The 21,299-nt window shown below is 43.7% G+C and overlaps 1 protein-coding gene across 11 annotated transcripts in view; it reads right to left on the bottom strand.

Annotated features, from left to right (window-relative positions):
- The window catches only part of FGGY (FGGY carbohydrate kinase domain containing), a 318,624-nt gene that overhangs the window by 67,123 nt on the left and 230,202 nt on the right, over nucleotides 1-21,299 (bottom strand). For all 11 annotated transcript variants that reach the window (XR_012905874.1, XR_012905877.1, XR_012905875.1 and 8 more), the window contains 2 exons: nucleotides 6,579-6,686; nucleotides 2,757-2,818 (listed from right to left, as the gene is read on the bottom strand). Coding sequence is in view for 2 of the 11 variants with exons in the window: in XM_075936090.1 (XP_075792205.1) it covers nucleotides 2,757-2,818; nucleotides 6,579-6,686 (170 nt within the window). In the remaining 9 variants the exon portion in view is untranslated. The remainder of the gene's footprint in view (nucleotides 1-2,756; nucleotides 2,819-6,578; nucleotides 6,687-21,299) is intronic.

Below are 21,299 nucleotides of genomic sequence, written 5' to 3'. Positions count from 1 at the left end.
CCTGCCCACAGCCTCATCCCCTATCTGTACAGAGAAGCCTCCCCCCTACCTGTCCTGAGGAGCCTTTCCCCCCACACCTGCCAGAGGACCCTCAGGCCTGCTGCAGCCCCATCTCTCACCTGCCCAGAGGAACCTCTCCCCCACCTGCCTGGAAAGACCGGCAGAACTACTGAAGTTCCATCCCCCACCTATCTATCTTGAGGAGCTCCATGCCAGCTGCAGCCGCGTCTCCCCTCTCTTCTCTAGGGGCATTTTCTAGTCAGCCACCCCAAAACCTGCACAGGGCATCTCAAATGCATCTTTGAAGAGATGCTTTTCCACAGAGCAGGTTGGGTCTGGGGAAAGGAGGGGCGGCACAGCTGTGGCTGGCCTAGGGCTCCTCTGGCCAGTAGGGGAGGTACTTGAAGCTTATCGGGATGTGGGGAGGGGCTGCAGCCAGCCCAGGATGCTTCTGGCTGGGCTGGATACTTAGGGGTTTCTCCAGGTGGAGGGCAGACCCTTGTGGCTCTGACTGAGGGAGGAGGGCGAGGTGGAAAGAGTGTAGCCAGGGGCTAGTTTCCCTAGGATCTAGCCTTCCCAAAGGGGGGTTTCACTCATCACCCATTCCTGTGGCCCACCTGAGTGATTTAAAAGGGCCTAGCAGGGTTCCTGGCTGCTGCTACTTATTTTCTGAACCAATCCGATTTCTATCTTAAAAAAGGAAAAGACACCCATTAACTTCAGCCGCAGTTGGATGAGACATAGTGTTCTAGGGCTTTGCAAAGCTGAAGGTTATGGCTGTCATTTAGCTAGCTGTTCTTCAACTATTTAAAAATGTTACTGGAGTTATGCAAAAAATAGTAGTGTATGTTTGTACTATGGGACAGATTTCAGAAATAAATGGGAATTAGGCACTTAGGCACTAGTGGGGTTTGCAAAAATGCCTTTCTGCACTTTTAGGCCCTAAATATGTTTTAAAATCTGGCTCTAAGATCCACAGATGCAAAGAACTGCCAGATACTATCATCATATATTGCTTCAAAGATACCAAAGCATTTTACAGACATATCTCACTTCACTACTAAAAAGCAGCTCTCTCTAAGGTGGGAGAACAGCAGCCAAAACAACACACTGCTCACTAGTGGAAGCTATGGAAATTCTGTGCCCAAAGACACCACGGCAAAACACAACTCTTACAAAATCTGCCATCAGTTCTACGATGTCAAGCACAGGGATTTTGTTATTCAAGGTCTCATTACAGAAAGTCCCAAACAATGCACGCTACATGGAACTTAGTATGTCCACCATGTTAAAATGACTGGATGACCCAAACCCGTCAGGGTTAGAAACTGTGATTCAAGGAAGATGCTTAGATCACAAAGTCATCTCCTTTCTTGAGTTCATCCGCTAGCCTGCATATGTGGAATTTTACTCTCAATAACAACAATATGAACTATCAGACAAAATGGACCTGATTCTTCATGGCCGTGCAGCCTGATGGGCTGGCATTTTATACCCACTTTACATGTTCTGGACCAGCATAAATGACTGGACAAAATGAAGAATCAGGCCCACTATATTAGAACTGGTGCCCTAAAACACTCCAAGGAGATCTGCAGGCTAGTAACTCACCATTCCCTCCTCATTAACAACTCCCAAACCCAAACAAGATCCTAAATTAATATTAAGAATCTGACTTAACCGCCTTCTATTTGGCTATTTCAGATGATATAATTCTCTGTGATGATGCCTCACAACAATGGGTGAAGTTTTAGGCCACATATGCTATACTAGCTAGGCATAAGGTGATGTCTTAACGATGGAATTTCAACCTGAACTGCAAAGTTCCTGGCTTCTGTCAGTTTAAGTTAGTTCCTACTTCTTCAGGGGAATGGAGAGGAGGGTGAATTTCTAAGTGGCTTGTTTACTGAATTTATAGCTATGAAAACATATCATTAGAATGGCAGTGTCTGGAAAGCATTATAGAAATGCCATTGGTATATTAATCTATAAAATATTATGACTCTCTTTATCAACACTCTCCTATACAGTTTTACCAACTGCATGAGCCTCAAATAAGAACTAAAGATACTACACCCGTGTCACACAGGACAGTTGTATTGCTTTATATTCTGTATGTAAAGAAATAAAGTTCCCTCTACCTCAGCACTCAAGGGTTTTCTCATTCAATGCAGTATTAGAATTTGTTTAGGGCAGACATGCTGAACTCATGGAAAACATGACTGGTACAGGGGTAATCCACCTCTTGGTTTTAGCTATCCAGTTTAGATTCCAGGTTTGCACTCCTCTCTACACCACCATCCCAGTCTTTTTTCATTTAGCAGATCTCTCCCAATAGTGCAAGGTAAGTTGAACCTCATTCCTGGAGCCTGACAACTACACGTCTGCAGTATGAGACAGAACTAGCCTTAGGCACCCAGGTCTGCAAAATGAGGATTATATTGTACTTCCAAGAGATATATTAGGCTGGATTCAAAGAAGACTTTGACATACAAAGCAAAAGGCCAGGCACACCATTTGGGTAAACTGAAGGGTGGATATTTAGGTTTTTAAAGCTTTGATCTTTGAATTATCATTACAGAAGCCTTTGTAAATACTTCCAATCAGTTCAGACTCAGAGGACTGAGTTCAGAGCCAGCTTGCCTGATCCCCACATTCTGAAACGGGAATGTCGTAACACAAGGATGACGATACAGCATAGTGTAAAAAAGATCTTTGGAAGGATGATGTTTTGATAAAGAAATAAGAATGATGACCTGGCTGCAGCTTTTGCTTGTAACTCTGGGAAAGCAATGTGACCTCGGACTACATGATCGATCTGAAAAAGAACAAAAAGAAAAACAACCAGCTTAAAATAAATTAAAGATTAAATCCTGGTAAAATATATTGAACCTTTATCATTCTACAATGACAAAAGAGCTTCCAGTTTACTCGTGAAGTACTGAAACCTGATCCTATTGAAGCCAATGGCAAACCTTCCATAATTTCAGTGGGATCAGAAAGTTTAACAGTGATATATCAAAAATAAGAGGAATGATAAGCTTACATCTTCTCAAATAATAGTTTGAAGTAGCTAACACATTTGTAATGGCTAGTGTGGACACTCCCCAAGCATTCAAGAACACTAAAAATATTTCTTCGCTATAAAAATCAATTAACTCTGGTTTAAAAAAAACCCTATGTAGAGTTGATGTGAGAATTGGAACCTCTAAGGAAAGGTATCTAGCATTATGCACAAACAAATGCCTTGTGTAGGATTGCGTGGAATTTCACAGTGGTAATTTAGCAGCTTTTGTGGCCAGTCCATAATGCCTGTCAGAGGCACCCATAAAGGTAATGAGGCAAAACTATGGCTGCCCAGAGTACTGAATAAATAGGCAAGTAATTTGGCAAGATCTGCTGGCAGCAAGTCAAGTCATGTGTTTAATGTTCATTAGTTTGGGTGCTTGGGTGTTAACAGTATAATAAAATTTATTTTAACTATGCACACACATCTGTATACAGGGAAAGAACTAAATACTTCTTGATTCCCTCTGGAGTTTGGGTAGGAGATGAAAGAAAACCATTTATAAAAACAGAAATGGTGTTAGAAACAGAGCTGTGGCATGCCCCAAGGTTTGCTGACTGAAATGTTAACATCAGAAAAAGCCAATTCAAGGCTGACACTGGTTAGTAGGAACTGTGCAAATCTGTCCAGAAAATGTTTGATGGGACCAGTCTATACATTTAAAAGTAAATACACAAATAAATAAAACATAGTTATGTGTTCATGTATGTGTATGTATGAATATTTTACTTAAAAATATTTCAATGCAACAATAAGTTTTGCATAATTAAACACTCGGATATCAAGAAATGACCAAGTTAAGGCCGGTCGCGTATACTTACCTCTGCCCCATGTGGATATGCAAAATTTCATGATTACATCTTATTTCTTGGTTAATGCAACTGAACCTTATACATTTTGGCTATGTCTAGACTGCAGGCTTCTTTCGAAAGAGCCTCTTTCGAAAGATCGCGTCTAGACTGCAGGCGGATCTTTCGAAAGAGAAATCTGCTTTTTCGAAAGGGAGCACCCAGCGAGTCTGGATGCTCTCTTTCAAAGACGGCCTCTTTACATTGAAGAACGCCTTCTTTCGAAAGAGGAACTTTCAAAAGAAGGCGTTCTTCCTCGTAAATTGAGGTTTACCGCCATCAAAAGAAAAGCCGCGTTCTTTCGAAATAATTTCGAAAGAACGCGGCTTGAGTCTGGACGCAGGGGAAGTTTTTTCGGGAAAAGGCTACTTTTCCCGAAAAAACCCCTGAGTCTGGACACGGCCTAAATGTCCCATTTCCCCCACCTCCTATATTCATTCTGAAAACACAAAGGCCTAGAAATTACTTTTAAAAACACAAATTTTCACCAGGACAAGCAGAGCCTCTAATGGTGCTGGGTCCAGGCCTCTTTTCACATTTCAGACTTTGGCAGGTTGTATGGTAGCCCAGAGGTGAAAGTGAGCCGGTTCACACTGCTGTAGTGCACTGATATGAGAGCTGCCAGCTAGGGGCAGGGCTCTGGGTGTTGCCAGCCACCGTGCTGCTGCTGGGCATGGTCAGCCCACCCCTCCCATTCTGGCTGCCATCCTCCACAGCCAGAGCCCAAACCACTGCCTCCCTAGTGCTTGGCCCCAGTGCCAGACAGCTGGGGGTGGGAAGGCAAGGCTCCAGCCTTGGTGGGCCCAAATCAGCACCCACAGCATCTGGGCAGCCACAGCACACCCAGACTCCAGCCCTGAAGCTTGGCTGACAGGGCATCATGGTTGCTGCCCCAGCCATGGAGATCTGGCAGCTGGGCAGTGCGGTCCTTGCCACTCCAGCCAGCCCCAGGTATCCAGCGGCCAGACAGCATGGTGGCCACGCTCCCATCCCCAAACCCACTCCACACATTTTGCCTTGAGCTCCCCACACATCCAGCCTCCTGCCCTGAAACCTGCACCAATCTTCTGAGGTAACAAGTGCCTACTAGGAGCTGAGAAAACTTGGAACTGTTCAAGATCAAGCCTTTATCTATTAACAAATTAAACCGATACCTCTGTATGTGCATATCCAAGTCATATTCCTTGCACTCAACGAGAGATTTAGGTGACAATTTAGAGTATAATGAAAACATGTTTCTACCCCAATATACTGTATTGGCTGTGTCTACACTGGCGCGTTCTTGTGAGAAAATGGCCGCTTTTGCGCAAAAACGTGCCGCCTTTCTACACTGGCTGCGCGTTCTTGCACAAGTAAACTGATGATGTACTGCAGAAAATCAGGGCTTCTTGCGTGAGAACTCTGATGCTCCCTCTCAGGAAGAAGCCCTCTTGCACAAGAGCTCTTCCAGAAGAGGCCAATGTAGACAGGCAACATGAATTTCTTGTGCAAGAAGCCTCTATGGTTAAAATGGCCATCAGAGCTTTCTTGTGGAAAAGAGCATCTACACTGCCATGGATGCTCTTGCGCAAAAGCACATGCGAGTGTAGATGCTCTCTTATGGAAGAGATTTGCACAAGAACTCTTCCACAAAAGAGTTCTTGAGCAAGAAACTGCCAGTGTAGATGTAGCCCAAGTGTGCTATTTATTGATGTCCATCAGTAAGCACAGTTTTGAAATATAACTTATGTGAGTAGGATATAGACTTTGGGACAATACACAGTCTTCTCAATTTCTCCCTTGAGTGTAGGGATGTGACAGGGTGAATAAACCCCACACTGGTGAGGAAGGGCTTAAAGAATTGCCGTGGGCAAAGCTCCCCTGTGCATCATATCAGGAGTAGGATAAGGGTCTAGAAACAAACTGGCCCAGAGAGTTGCAGAGCAGTTTTGGGAGAGAACAGACAGTGGCTCTACAGCTCACTCCTGGAAGCCTCCAGAGGAACTTCCTTTCGAAAGGCAATTCAGTAATCCCCCTTAAGTTGTGTCCTCAAGGAGACAATGGCAGTAGTGTGCCAGCCTGGTAAGACAGGTTCAGCAGGCCTCAAGTAAGCTGCTGGGTAGGAGATTGTAGTACCAAGCACCTCTTTCTGGGGTTAGGGTATCTGGGACTATATTAAAGGGACTATGGCAGTGGGAGTCAGAAGCCTCTTCCCCTTCAAGTACACTGTTTGGCCTCAGTTTTGTACCCTAGAGACCCCTGCTTAGGCTGATGGATACACCCTAAGGAATTTTCAGTGTCCAGACCTTGGAAGGTGCCTGTCAGCAGCCCTAGAACTGTGACAAGGGGCTAGGCTTGTGCCTGGAACTAGAGATGGTATTAAGAGAGAGAGATGTTCCCTAAGGCTTCATTCCCCTACTTCTGCAAGCGAGGGCCAAACACAACAGCTGCGCCTACTTTTCTCATAATTAACAGACTCTAGTTAGCATTTCCAAGCACCCACGTGTGGAGTGCTATTTGCAGCACTTTCACGATTATGATCTCATGATGATGTTTGGGATCAGCCCCTTAGCTGATAAAAACTGGAATAGCTCTGCTGGCTGCACTGCTGCTGCACTGATTGACATCAACTGAGGAACTGTTCCTATGTTTATAAGAAGCTATCTGTGCCTTCGCAGACTCACCAGTTTTCCGGTAGCGCTTTGGCCTCCCTCATTCAACCAGAATCCAGGCACCATGGCTGAGTAGTAAGGCCCCCAAACACCAGGTACAAAAATGGGAGCATCACTTATCTGGAAAGAGAACAGCAGATCTAGTTATTTTAGTTGCCCTTTGTTTGACATCAAATTTCAAGGGCTAATGCTTGACCGCAGTTAAGACCCCATTCTGCAAACACTCGTATTAGTGCCCCTTGTTCCAGTGAGTAGTCCCACCAATGGAATGACTCAATTGAGGAGATGAGGAAGAATTCTCAGGATCAAATCTTTAGTGTTAAAGTGTTAAGTAGGAACATGTCTTATGTCTACAGCAAAATACATTCATTTCAATGAACTTTATAATGGGGTGATGCTCCCATTGCCAGCTGATGATCAGACACTGATCACTGATTAAACCCACCCTAAATTCCCTTTGCACAGCTGAGATTCAACATGGAACTTTTCGGCCCATAGCAATGTTCCCTCTAATCTTTTCCATCCATGTGCAAAATAAATTATGTGCACTGGGGCATGTGTAAATGTGCACCACTAGTAGAAACAAACATCTAGCTGTGAGGGCTCTGCTAATCAGCTGGGAGGCATTTGAATCTCTCCTGAGCAGCCTCCTGAGCACAGAGTTTACAGGGAACACTGGTCCATAGGGAATAACCATCCACTATCCCATTGTTTGTCCGCACAATAAATAAAAGTCCCTGTCTTTCCCCTAGTAAACACAATGCAGAATTCCCACTGACTTCAATGGGCACAGAGCCACAACTTAAGAAGTAGTAGAAGATTTTGCGAAAGTTTAGGGAGCCTCCACTAGACAAAGCTTACTGGCATATGTGCATCACCAATGTTTAGTAAATATATCAACTGAAAGGTTTCTGCATAAACAATAGTCTTCTCAAGCCATCTTAAATTACAGACAACTCTCAAGAGTAACATGAAATGAAATAAGAAAAAACAAAGAAGAGAAATTGGCTTCCCAAGTATTTCTCAGCAATCCCAACCCCTGATTTCTCTGGGGAGTAACACAACTGTGTGTGAGAGAATCCCGTTCAAATGTACCCACGCTATCAGCCTAGCTGTTTTGAAATATTTTTGTTAAAGATCTTTGGTGCTGAATGACATTGTGGCACAACTGACTGCAGTGACATCTCACATAAAAAGGGCTGCCTTGCCGCTGAATTCCACATGCCACACAGGACGCCAAACAGCTGGATCCATCACAAAGATTACAAAGGGCTGTTGTTTTTAAACACTGACCCTTTAAACAATGGCCTTAAATTGCAGAAAGGGCAGTTTAGGCTGGACACATGGAAAAACTGTCAGTGTAGGTAAGCAGTGGAGTCCTGACTCACAGTTCCCTGGTCTAACCCAAGACATCACAGCATCTCCAAAGAGGGGAAGGACCATGCCTGCTGATGCGGGGCGGGGGAGGGAGGGCAAATGAGGCAGTTTCCCCAGGCCCTGGCAATTCAAAGGGGCCTAGGATTCCCAATCACTATGCACTCCAAGTGGCTCTGGGGGGGTGCACCAGCGTCTGAGTGGCGCTGAGGACTTGTTGCCTCCAACCCCACCCCGCCTGCCTGAGGCTCCGCCCCTTCCAGGGGCACAGAGGTAGCCCCACAAACATCTACCCCAGGAAGCTGTCGGCTCCCCTGGGAAGGACCATGAAGAGCAGACAGGACCTGGATTTTCAAAGTCTGATCCAAAATAGTCTTCATGCACCAAACTTAGTTGTAGTCAGTTTACCTGCCTTGAAAAGAAGAAGGGCTGAGCGGAACCTGCGGTTCTAAAAAGGATAGCTAATCTAACCAGGGACTCAGACTGCTGAGCTTATTCTCCTACCAGTTATGGATAAAAGATTAGCTGCACAGGCTAAGTGTGACAAGCAGGGGCGGATGAGGGTTTTGCGGGGTCCAGGGCAGCACAATTTTGCGGGGTCCCCCCTTTGACATGGCACATGTGCAGGGCCTCTTGAAGCGCAGGGCTCGGGCCAGCCTCCCCGCTCACCCTGCCCTATATCCGCCACTGGTGCCAAGGCACAAGGCTCTCTGAAAGCAAGGCATTTACAAAACTTACAGGACAGCTGAAACATGTTTTTTGTGGCACTGTTCTTTTCCATATTTCCCAAGTTGTTACCCCAGTATTCTCAACCTGTCCCCTATGCGGCCAGCAGTGACTAGAAGCAGCAGATGGATTAAAAGCCTGAACGGGGAAGCAGTGGATTCTGAGTACTTGGAAAATACCCACAGGAATTTGCCAGGACAGGATGTTTCCATACTGGCTCATATCTAGTTGCACTGAGACTTTCCTATCATCTTACTACCGAAATACCATCTGTATGCATTCCAGCAACCTTTCAACGCATGTATGGCACAAATGAGAGAGTGCATTGGTGAATAAAGCCAATGGGATCTGACTTATTTCTTCTGCAGGGCAAAGCTTTCTCCTTCCTCTCCTTCTTAATTACTGTGGGGCAAGGAAAGTAGTCGAGGATTAGCTGTCCTTTTCCCAGCATCATTAGATTTCTCTCTCCCTCCAGCTTCCCCCACCTTGAACAACTTCATATACTTTCTCAGCTTTGGCAGGCGAGGCAGCTAAGGAGTGGAACTGAAGATAGTGGTCTCAGTGGAAAGTGAGAGTTGTCACTCACCAGAACAAACACTGAAAGTCTTTGAAGAGCAGGGCAGTGAATCATCTTCCACACCTGCATGTAGAATGTAAACAAAATAGCTTGGTATTTCCCTTCCATGAATAAGATTTGGGGGATGTGTGACGCCTCCAAGCCACTCTGCAGCTGCCATCTGTATTTTCATAATAAAAAAGCCTAAATTCTGTCTCAGCTTACGTCATAGGCAACTTCATTGGAGTAAATGGGCCTACACAGGGCAAAGGGTGCAACATTTGCTGCAGCTCTGCCCTATACAGAGTTTTTTACATTTCATCAGAGAATATTTTCCTGCACTAACGCCATATCCTTTCCACATTAACTTTTAACACACCCACATGCTGGCATGGATAAATCAGTACTAGTGCTATTACTTGTTTTTCTGAAGCTTGGAGAAATTCTTAGCCTTCACAGCCATTTTGGATTTATGAATAGGTGATTTTTATTTGTAATCTGAAGATGACATGCCACCATTCTGATCTTGAAAGGTGAAATAGGTAGGCAGAGGGGGACCCAGATTTTCTGCCTCATATCTCACCTAAATTGTTACTCAGTATAATGAGACTTAGCATTCAGATCGTGGTTTTTGTCTGAAAGGCACCTTACAAACTAAATTGATTAATTACTTATAACACCAAAATCACCTTTGTCCAGTTGTACTTCCCTGATGAGGTAGGTTGAGACAATTAACCTAATTTTACCAATCAGGAGACTGATGTCCAGGGAGATGAAATGACATGTCCTCAGTTAGGGTGTGTCTAAACTACATGGCTCCATCGATGGAGCCATGTAGATTAGGCTGATTGTCAAATCGCGGCTTCATTCATTATAATCGTGGCTTCATTTAAATTTACATGGCTGCCGCGCTGAGCCGACAAACAGCTGATCAGCTGTTTGTCGACTCAGCACGCTAGTCTGGACGCTCCCGCGCCGACCTGAAAGCCCTTTATCGACCTCCCCATTATGCCTCGTAGGATGAGGTTTACCGGGGAGGTCGATAAAAGGCTTTCATGTCGACAGGGGAGCATCCAGACTAGCGCACTGAGCTGACAAACAGCTGATCAGCTGTTTGTCGGCTCAGCGCAGCAGCCATGTAAATTTAAATGAAGCCACGATTATTTAAATCCCTTTGCCAAACAAACAAATCTACATGGCTCCGTCGACGGAGCCATGTAGTTTAGACGTACCCTTACAGAATCATTTTCAGAGCCCTGCTCATAAGCCATGTCATTGTAGCTCCCAGTCCACTGCATGATATTTGTTGGCACAGACTTTAGGGGGTTGGGGTAGGAAACAGATTTAGACTCCTGCGCAGGGTGAGCTCCAACACGAGGATGCACAGCCCCAATCTATACTCACTGAACTGATTAAACATAACCAGAGAGACTACTCCTCTCTCTGTGTGATGGTTCTTTACCAAAGTTCTCTGCTGCTTTTGGAGAACAATTTCTGCCCTCTCTACTGAAGACTGCTGCCGCCGTGATCTATCTTCTAGGATTCGATTTAGCAGGTCTCGTGAAGCCCCACTAATTCAAACTGACAGGGCACCCCCATCCATGCTGGGACTCCTGCTCTTCATGAGGAGTATGGGAAGCCAACAGGGGTGTTTGCTCCCATCAATCTCCCTCTGTGTGGACAGTGATTTAAGATGCGTTGACTCCAGCTAGTTAATTAAAGTAGCTGAAGCTGCGCATCTTAAATCGATCTTCCCCTTTAGTGTAGGCATGGTCCATGTCTTCCCAAAAAGCACATGCTCCCCCCCTCCCATTTACCAAAAATGTTTGGGAAGACTGAAAATATCCCATGGATTTTGATCTGGACAAACTGTAGAATAGTCTGAAGTAAACAGGATGATATTCAACAAGGACAAATGCAAAGTACTCCACTTAGGAAGGAACAATCAGTTGCACATCCACAAAGTGGGAAATGGCTATCTAGGAAGAAATAATGCAGAAAGTGACATGGGGGGGAGGGGGTCAATGTGGATCACAAGCTACCTATGAGTCAACAGAGTAGCTCTGTTACCAAAAAAAAAAGCATCATTCTGGGAGTACTGTAAGCAAGACACAGAAAATAATTCTCCCACTCTACTCTGCACTGATTAGATCTCAACTAAAGAATCATATCCAGTTCTAGGTGACACATTTCAGGAAAGATTGGGTTTGTTTATTCAAGAGAAGACTGAGAGAGGACATGGGACGTGAGTTTTCAAAAGTACATCAAAGGTTGTTACAAAGAGGAGGGAGAAAAATTATTCTCTTTAATCTTTGAGGATAGGACAAGAAGCAATGGGCTTAAATTTCAGCAAGGACAGTTTAAGTGGGACATTAGGAAAAACTTCCTAACTGTCAGGATGATTAATCACTGGAATAAATTGGCTAGAGACGTTGTGAATCTCCATCATTGGAGATTTTGAAGAGCAGATTAGACAAACAGCTGTCAGGAAAGGTCTAGATAGTACCTAGTCCTGTCATGAGTGCAGGCGACTGGACTAAATGATCTCTAGTCCTGCGCTCTATGATTCTGTATTTCTGCCCTTCAGGTAAAAGAGAAGTTCTGCATTTTCTAGCAGGGAGGATAAAAGAAAAAAAGAGTTCTATCTGGGAGGGTTTAACCTCAGTGTGTACTCTACACAAGATTATACTAATATGTAAGCTATGTAAACATTATAGAGCGATCAGAAACAAATGAAATGATGAATTCAGTTTAACAGTATTCAGCTGTGTTACAACTGCCAGAAGGCACTTTTTGTTATGAATAGATCATTTGGATGAGAGACAGACCTGATTTCAACCCCGGCGTGTGCTAGGAAAATCAATGTCAAACTATCTGGGATCAGAAGGCGTCAGGAGCACATCTGGCAATGCACAAAAATTTAAAAAGGCTATAAAATATATGATGCTATGAACTATGCTACAGTACTAAAAGACCTGTTTAAATGGTACAGGCATATGGTTTGTAATGTTTTTAGCCTGGCTTAACACCCCCCTCCCCCAAACGTAATTGCGAAATTATATGTGGATATGTGGAAGAAACAAATTATGTACCAATTATAGTTAAAAGCTAACTTGAAACAACTAAGTGGATCAGTGGAGTCATTCTCTTTAACCCAAATTGAGCTCATGTAAGTTTTCCACACTGCCATTTGGTACAATGAATGGATCAGAACACAAACCTCTGAAGCATAGAGTCATCTTAGCCTATACTTCATCTAGGAAATGAAGTCACGAGGTAAACAACATAGATTATGGGCAGGTCTGCACTACAGGGGAAGGTTGGCTTAAGGTATGCAATTCCAGCTATATAAATAATGTTACTGGAGTCAATGTACCTTAAGCCAAGCTAGGGCCCAGTCTTCACTGTGTGAGGTCAACAGAAGAAATGCTCCTGTTGTCTTCCTTTACTCCTCGCGACAGCTAGGAGTACCAGTGTCAATGATTTATCATGGCCCCACTAGACCCACTAACTCGAACACCAGAAGATCAACTGCCGCAGCGTCGATCTTCCCCGTAATGTAGCCCTGCCCTTAGTTTAGCTGGTATTATTTTGCCAGAACAGCCATAATTGACCAGGCATGCACAGATGTTTCCGCCTCCGTTTTATGTAAATGTTGCAGTAATTAGAGACAAGATAAAATAAAACAGGCTATGCTGGTGAGAGCAGTTTTATGGAAGTGTGAATTCCAGGAGAACGTTCCTTCTTAGCTGACTCCATGTGTTGATGGTGTAGCCTTACAGGAATTCCTTCATTGACTATCTGATAAGTTGGCTACCGCATGAAAAATAAATCGTTGTATTTATAGGGTACCCTGCTATACGTGTATCCTTTTCCATTTTCACTACCCCATCCAAATGGGGTCGCTGTGACAAGCAACAGAATTACAGTCTCAGGATTGCAATCGCCTCTCACTCATAATAGTTTTACAGTGGAGTAATGTCTTTGATTTCAGTGTAAATCAAATGTAGTTCCACTAGCCTACATTACAGCAGAATCGAGCCTTCAATATACTTATTAATGAGGAGCTAGGTCAGAAAGCCCATTTGAAATTTTACAGATGGTGATTCAGAACAATAGGTTTGTTAGGGCTGTTGTTAGGGTAAAGTAGATAAGTAGCAAAATCCAAGATATTTAGGGACACAGGACAGAAAGAAAAAACAATACTGTATCAATCACCAAGTAATAAATGCTGTCTGCACTTCTGGTCTTTCATCTTCCATAAGCCAACTACATGCATTAACTAGTGTATTGTCTTTTAACTTTCAATTCTATGCCTTACTATACATTAAGAATATTAATTATCAATACTGATGGGTATTAGTAAGTATTCTATTGTTTTGCTGCTCCTAGCAGAGTTGTCCTATATACCCAAGTGAACACACCTCTGTGACAAAGAATGAATGAGGATCAATGGCCAATTTTAATTTTAGAAAGACTGTCTAGCTCCTGGATGTTGACAGCGCAACTACCAAAGAGAGGCCAAGAGCTAAATGCACACAAAAATTGAACTACTTTTCAATCTTAGGGTGCATTTACACAGCACCCCAAACTCAAAATAAGATACATAATTTGTGCTACGCAAATTGTGTATCTTATCTCGAATCTATTTAGAAATAGGTTATTTGGAAATTTGGAGCATCTAGACAGCACCACATTTCAAAATAACATGCTATTTCAAGCCATCCCTTATCCCTCCAAATAAGGGGTAGCTTCTGCAGACATGGGGTAGCTATTTCAGGATACCTTCAGTATCCCGAAATAGCCGTGCAGTGTAGACGTACCCTTAGAGCAGGGCTACTCAACACATGGCCCGTGGACCACATGCGGCCCGTGGCCCATTTGTTTGCAGCCCATGGTGCAGTTTGGCTTTACTTGGGGCTCAACACACAGCTGGGAGCTGAAACAAAAAAGTAGTCAATATAATGGTTCTCTGTCGACATGTGTTTTAGTAGTTGTCATTGCTCATTAAAAGTGCTGTCATATGGGTGGAAGTCAGGTAAATGTTTCATTTTATTAATATCAGCAGAACTGACTAAATGGGGCCTGCGTGTTGTGTAGTCTTGCCTTAATCTTTGTCTTCATGCCCATCAGTGTGAAAGAACCTATTTGCATATATATTTGCATGTATATGCAACCACACTTAAGTTGCTGCACTCAGCATGTGCTGTGAGTATCATTTAGGCCCCCAGAGCTTCCAAAGTTGAAAAGCCCTGCCTTAGAGGCAAATCTACAAGGCCAAGTTAAAGAGAACTAAACTAACCTTGTACAAATATATTTAATCACATCAATAATTGCTTCAATAAAATGTAATGGGGTTTCAAGATGCAGCCTGACGCAAAAGATTAAAAAAGCCAATTAACACATGGCAGCTTAGAAGTGCACTCAAAAGAAAGAGAAAATGTTCACTGCAAAGTTGGTTAGAGGTGTATATATTTTCCACAGCACAAATCCTGTGATTCAGACAGTGCTGATGTTTTTGTTTGCTCGTGTTCTCCATAAAGCATAGAACCTATAGCAGTCGGTGATTTGTTACATAGCTGCACCGTTTTTGTGGTGTCAAATCACACAGCTATCCACAGCAACTGAGTTGCATTGTAAGGATACTGGAACCATGCCTGCAAACATTTATACTTGTGAGTAACTGTAAACAAGTAGCCCCATCCAGGTAACTGAATTAATGAGAATTTGCTTGAATGAAGAAAAGAGAGTAAAAATAGAGTAAGGAACTCAGGATTTGGCCTAAATACATTTGTATGAAAACAAGAACTTTGACTGTTCCTCTGATTCTATTATTTCACAAATCCTCTGTGAGAACAAAGCTTGTTCCTATGGCAATTATAAGAATTGAGGATAGACCAACATCATATTTGGATCAAGAGTAAGTTTAAAATATAAAAATTCCCTACAACTGGGTCTGGGACGGAGAGTTCTAATTCAGACTCTCCTCTAATTATTATGTCACAGAGGGGTAGCACTATTTCAGGATATTTCTGGTATCCCAAAATAGCTATTCCGCGTCTTTTGAACAAGCCTGTTATTTCGAAATATAACAGGCTCGCTATTCTGATGTCCCTCGTTCCACGAGGATTAAGGGACGTTTTGGAATAGTGGTTTATTTTGAAATTTGGTGCTGTGTAGACAGCACCAAATTACAAAATAAACTATTCTGAAATTAACTCAAAATAAGCTATGCAATTTGCATAGTTCAAATTGTGTAGCTTATTTCGAGCTAAGGATGCAGTGTAGAGAGATCCAGAGAGAGAACTGTCAGGCGGAAGTAGATGAGCTCTTAAATGTTCCTGTTTGTAAATATCCTAAACACCAGCACTTACAGGAATTGGAAAAAAAAAGTGACACGTGTACAGAACTATTTCTCATTTTCTAAGCTTCCTATGAAGCATTAACTGTTCTTCCAGAAATAAACCTAAACAGGGAGGTACGATTAATGCTCAATAAAGTAACAACGTTCTTGATTGTCTCATTTCTACAAATGTTTCAGGTGAGTTATGAAATAGCTCACTGTGCTGTACTGTCTGGCATTATATCTAACAAGAATTAAATAGAGAAAAAGTTTAATTTTATTTTTTCCACAATAATGTGCTCATTAAAAGCTAAATAAGGAAACATTTTAACACTAATTTTAAGATTACAATTAAAGTATTATTATATTTAACAAAGCAAATGATTTACCTAACAGAAAGTGTTAGATTGAATTTTTAAGGGACATATGTAGAGGCAAATCATTCTAGGCTAATATTTTCAAACTCGGGGGACAAATTTTCAACTAGTGTATACATGAACTGATTAAGATCAGTTTAGGATCTGAGCCAGAATTGATATGGAAGCGCTTTAAGTGACTTGTCTGATTTTCAGATATCCTAAGAGCTCCTAGTTACAATTAATATGCAAGCTCAGCATTTTAGTAGCTATCAGCTACGCTGGTGCCCAAACATGGATTTAGGTGCTTAACTTTAGGAACTTGAGTTTGAAAGTGTTGTCCCTAATGTTTAAGATTCATTATGATTGTACAGCTGAAAAAAGGCACCTTTTCAAGTCAGAAATAGAGAGTATATGGAAAATGGGCAAATGGTGGAATTTGTCTGTCTTGAATGCTTCTGTTCTTTCCTTTCTGAATGATCAAGAGTATATTGGAGGATAGGACTGCTGCAGTGGCGATTTACCTGAATGAAGAGTGCAGAACTAATCATGTAGAGTAGACTTTCAAAAATTAGGAAATCAGTTTGAATTTACCAAAAGAATCCCTGAGCACGCAGCTCTGTGGTGCACAACATTTAACTGAGCTACAATCACACTAAATATTAATTGCATTAGATATGTAACCAACATCTTAACAAGCCAGTTTTTGTTGAAATGTTTAAAACAGTTCAACTACGATTATTAAAAAAGACAAACAAACAAAAACCCAACGACCCTTCGTGGTGAACATTTCAAATTCAGAAAAATAAAAGGTTGAAAAAAGTTTAGCCGTAAAGCACCCATTTCATTTAGTTTATATGGAACTTTAGGATGGAATGCAAGAGATATAAGGGTATTAGAGGGAAATGTGGACGGTGACAGGCAATGTTTGTGCAGCTATCCTGCTAGGGAAGGAAAGTTTTAAGTTGTACTTGGGGGAGACCATCTGAAAGAGGCAGTTTTGAGGATATAGTACATCACTGTTTCCCTTGGTGAGCTGGCCATGCCCCTCCTAGGTCAGCTCTTCCTACTGGCCAGGAAACATTGGCCAACTCCAGTTTTTTCAGCAAAGTCTGAGGTGTATGTGCCTTATGATGAACAATATCATGTCTGGAGAGAGATTCTCTGTCATCCGAGACAGGAGAGCCCCGCATTATAATGGTGACCAGTGTCTCTCAAGGGCGAAGCTCTCTACCCATTATTTAAAAACGACATGCTATAGTTAAAAAGGCAATGTTATTTAATAGAGGAATACATTTAAATACTTTATTTGTATTTCCTTATTGTTCTTTGTTACTCTAATATGCCACAGTTTCCAGCACCGTCAGAGCCTGCCCATGAGAGACTTGTCAGATATTAAAAACATTACAACCAGCTGACTTTTGCCTGGTCTTATGATGCCTGTTTCCTACACTTCTACTCTGGCCTCTTTTCAACATTGCTGGACTGTTTAATCCATCTTCAGCTTGGGTGTGGGCAGGCATATACCAGGCCCACTGTGGCACATAATTATTTTCTTTTTATTCCCAAAGGACAAGGCTTCTTGTGGCAACTGGCAAAAAAAGGAAAAGTAGTTTTAATCTGTTAAATTGTTGTTTGAGTTTAAAAAAACCAGTAAATTCCTAATGGATTTAGAAGCTTTTTGCTAAGCACTTAAGCACCCGCACTACTGCATTGATTTATTTTATCATTTTATTTAATGAAACGTCTGGATACAGATTAACCTTTTTTTTAAATCATATTTACTGTGTCGCCTGCCTTGAAATAGGAATGAGTGCTTTGATAAATGGACTGAAAGGTTGTCTGGTAGCTTCTAACAGTCTAGTAGAGTCCTCAACTGAAATGTTATCTTGTTCAGTTCTAAAAGAATACTGCTTAGTGACTCACAAGAGATAACTCCCATTCCTACACTCTTTGCAATCGCTCGGAGGTATCAGACCTCAATAGAACTACACACCAATTTGTATCACCCCATTATTTTTACTCCTTTTCCAATGATAGAAAACTAGCCATTATCACAAAAACGCTGTTCTTTATGGAGATTGTAACCCTGAGACAGACACTAATTTGTCCTGATGCTAAAGTGTAATCTTTAAAATAGCATACTTCATGACTAAGATCATGTTTGTGATGAACTCCCAGGAATTTAACTGAACTAATTCCTCTTAATATTTCCAATCAACTAAAGAGCCAAATAATTCATGCCTGAAAGTCAGATAGGGGACTGGAGTACCAGATTTTTTTTTTAAAGGAAACATTAACAACCGCAAGTTAAAAGCCTGACTAATGCATTTAAAAAAAGATTGCTTATTATAATATAGACTTTAACTCGAATGCAGATCGACAGTGTCTCAAAAGAACATTGGGATATGTACTTTTAATTCCAAACCTTTCCACTAAGATTGTAACTCATAAAACCACACATAGGTTATGTCTACACTGGGGGGGAAAAAGTATATTCTTCATTCAGGTTAAAACAGTAATAATATGCCTCAGAGGGGTAGCCAAGTTAATCTGTAACAGGAAAAACTTAAAAAAAAACCAACCAAATAATCTAGTAGCACCTTAAAGACTAACAATCTACATGGTTTGTTAGTAATAATATGGTATCTTGAAATTCAGCTTGGGTTTGCGGCTGGAGTTAACATCTATACAGCAATCTGAGATTGTACTTGAGCTGCTAACACAAGTTAAAAGCCATGACCTGCTATTTTAAGCAGAATTAATTAATGTAGTTTTGCTAAAGTGAGTTAAGGTCACACTCTTGCCCTGTGCAATGTAGACACAACCAAAGAGCAGACTGTCAGCAGCACCGTACCCCTCCTAGACCTCACGGAGGCCTCTCCACTTGTCTAGGAATAAGGGAGGAGTAGAGGCCGAATGGCTGGGCTTGAATGCGTGTCTCTTGAACACACTTGGAAATGTGTGTGGCTGGAGGAGCGAAGAAGATAGCAGAACCTCAGGGCACCTTATCTTTTCCACAGACCCCTCCTCATCGCAGGTTCTGGAGCAGCCCCAGACAGGAACAATATTGGTCAGCCTGGCTGCTGTGGAACTGTGTTGCCTGAAAGCAGGGGTGTGATGCCAGGAGCCAGAGCCAGCACAGGGACACGGCCTCTCCATAGGTTTGTCTACTCAGCAAGGGGTATCCTGCAACACTCAGAGCTCAGGTTGGCAGACGTGGCTTGTGACAACTGCCAGCGTTGTGGCTCAGGCTGGAGCTCGGTCTCTGAACCCTATGGTGCAAAGTGGGCTTCAGGGCCGGAGAGCCAGGCTGAGCAGCAGTATCTCTACATCATTATTTTTAGTGCCACAGAGCGAGCCCTGTCCACCTGGGCTCTGAGACTCACTAGGCCATCCTGTCCCTTCCTGGAGGTTATGCCACAGACAGGATGGGCAATACATTTTAATCGGGGGCCACTCCAAGATTTTGGAAAGTGGTCAAGGGCCACACTTCTCTATGGAGAGGGTGCAGGGCTTGGGATGGAGGCTGGGTGCAGAAGGAAGCTCGGAGTAGAGGACTGGGTCAGCAGTAGGGATGTGACTAATCGAGTAGTCAACTATCCAATAAGCAAAAGTTTATCGGATAGTTGACTAGTCCTTTAACTAGTCCCTGACAGAGGCAGCGGGGGGGGGGGGGGGAGGGAGAGGGAGGGAGAGAGCAGGAGATGGTGCTGGGGGGAGCCAGTTTAAAAGCCAGTTCCCCCCAGCACCATCTCCGTGGGGGCAGGGGATAGCAGGGACCGAGCGCGAGCCCACACCTAGTCCCAGGTGCTGCATGAGCCAGGAATCAGCTGGCCAGGCTTGTGCCAGGTCCCCTCGCTACCCTTTAGCCTTTTAAATATAGTAAGAGCTTGCAAGGTTGAAATGCAGCGGGGGACGAAGGACCCAATGTGAGCCGGGACAGCTGATTCCTGGCTCATGCATGGTCTCTGCTAGGCTCCAGCCTTTTCACACTTAAGGCTGGTGCACAGCAGGAGAACCGGCGTGAGATGGGAATCAGCTGGCTTAGCTTGCCAAAGGTCCCACCTACTGCGTGTTAGCCTTTTAAATGTATTAAGAGCCAATAGGCTCTTAATACATTTAAAAGGCAGAACTGCAGTGGGGTTAGCTCCCAGGACCAGAAGCTAACCCCGCTACAGCTCCCTGCTTATCAACGAATTGACTAGTCAATGGAAAATGTATTGTCTAGTCGACTAGTTGAGTAAATGAAATTTAACATCCCTAGTCAGGAGAAGGTGTGGGGTCTGAGAGGGAGTTTAGGTGAAGGAGGGAAAGTGAATTTTGACCTGTGAGAAGGGTGTGGCCAGTGGCGCACGGTCTGGGAGGCAATTGTGATCTAGGGCGGTGTGTAGCAGATTGGGTGGTGACCTAGGGCAGAGATGGGTGATGACCTGGAGCAGGGAGTTAAGAAGAGGCAGGGGCTGAGGTGCCAGAGGCAGGCTCTGGCTGGCAGTCACTCACCTCAGGCGGCGCCTAGCCAGCAGTCCAACAGGGTCCCTGAGGCAGGCTTCCTCCTGCAGCAGCCCCAGCCACATGGGTTCCCTCCATGTGCTGCTCAGGGCCATGTCCCCCTGGGGGGGGGGGGGGAAGAGATTTCATGGGCTCTCCCCTCCCCAGGCCAATCAGGTCCTGCGGGCAGGGGAACGCACAAAGTCTTTTGGCCCCTACTAGGGTCACGCGGCGCCCAGAGGGAACTGCCAGTTGTTCAAAACAGCTGGCGGCTCTGTCTACGCACCATGCGTGTCTAGCGGGGAGTGAGAAACTTCACGCACTCTCCTGCCTCAGCTGCGATGACTGGCCTGGGGGCAGGGAAATGCACAAAATCTCCTCCCTGCTGCCAGGAGGGCACGGTGCATAGAGGGAACTGCCAGCTGTTTTGCACAGCTCACGGCTCCATCCATGTGCAGTGCACCCTTGGCGGGGGCATGAGGAGGAGGAGACTTCTTATACTACCCCACTCGCAAGCCAATCAGACCTGGGGGTGGGGGAGCTCACAAAGTGTCTCATCCCTGCCCTGTCCCACCCCACGGTGGGCTATGGGCCAGATCAAATTTCTTGGCTGCCCATCCCTGCCATAGAAGCTGGCTTTCTGCTGCCAATTGTCTTTGTAGTTCCTCTAGTTCTAGCCAAAGCCTGAGGTTCTCTCTCAGGGAAAACCATCAGATCAGAAGGACACCCAGAGAAGGGCGAAACTCCTGCATGAACTGGAGTTTAGATGCTGAATAAAGTGCCCTGAAAATGTAGCTCCCCGAAGGAAAAAACTCCACAAAGCTGCAAGGATAAAATAAACATTGCCTTTGTGTGTGACCACCCACAACTCCTATTGAAATCCATTA

This window comes from Pelodiscus sinensis, chromosome 9 (assembly GCF_049634645.1).
Source record: "Pelodiscus sinensis isolate JC-2024 chromosome 9, ASM4963464v1, whole genome shotgun sequence".
Taxonomy (NCBI): domain Eukaryota; kingdom Metazoa; phylum Chordata; order Testudines; family Trionychidae; genus Pelodiscus; species Pelodiscus sinensis.
The sequence above is the reverse complement of the archived record's forward strand: the minus strand, read 5'-3'. Positions and strand labels throughout refer to the sequence as shown.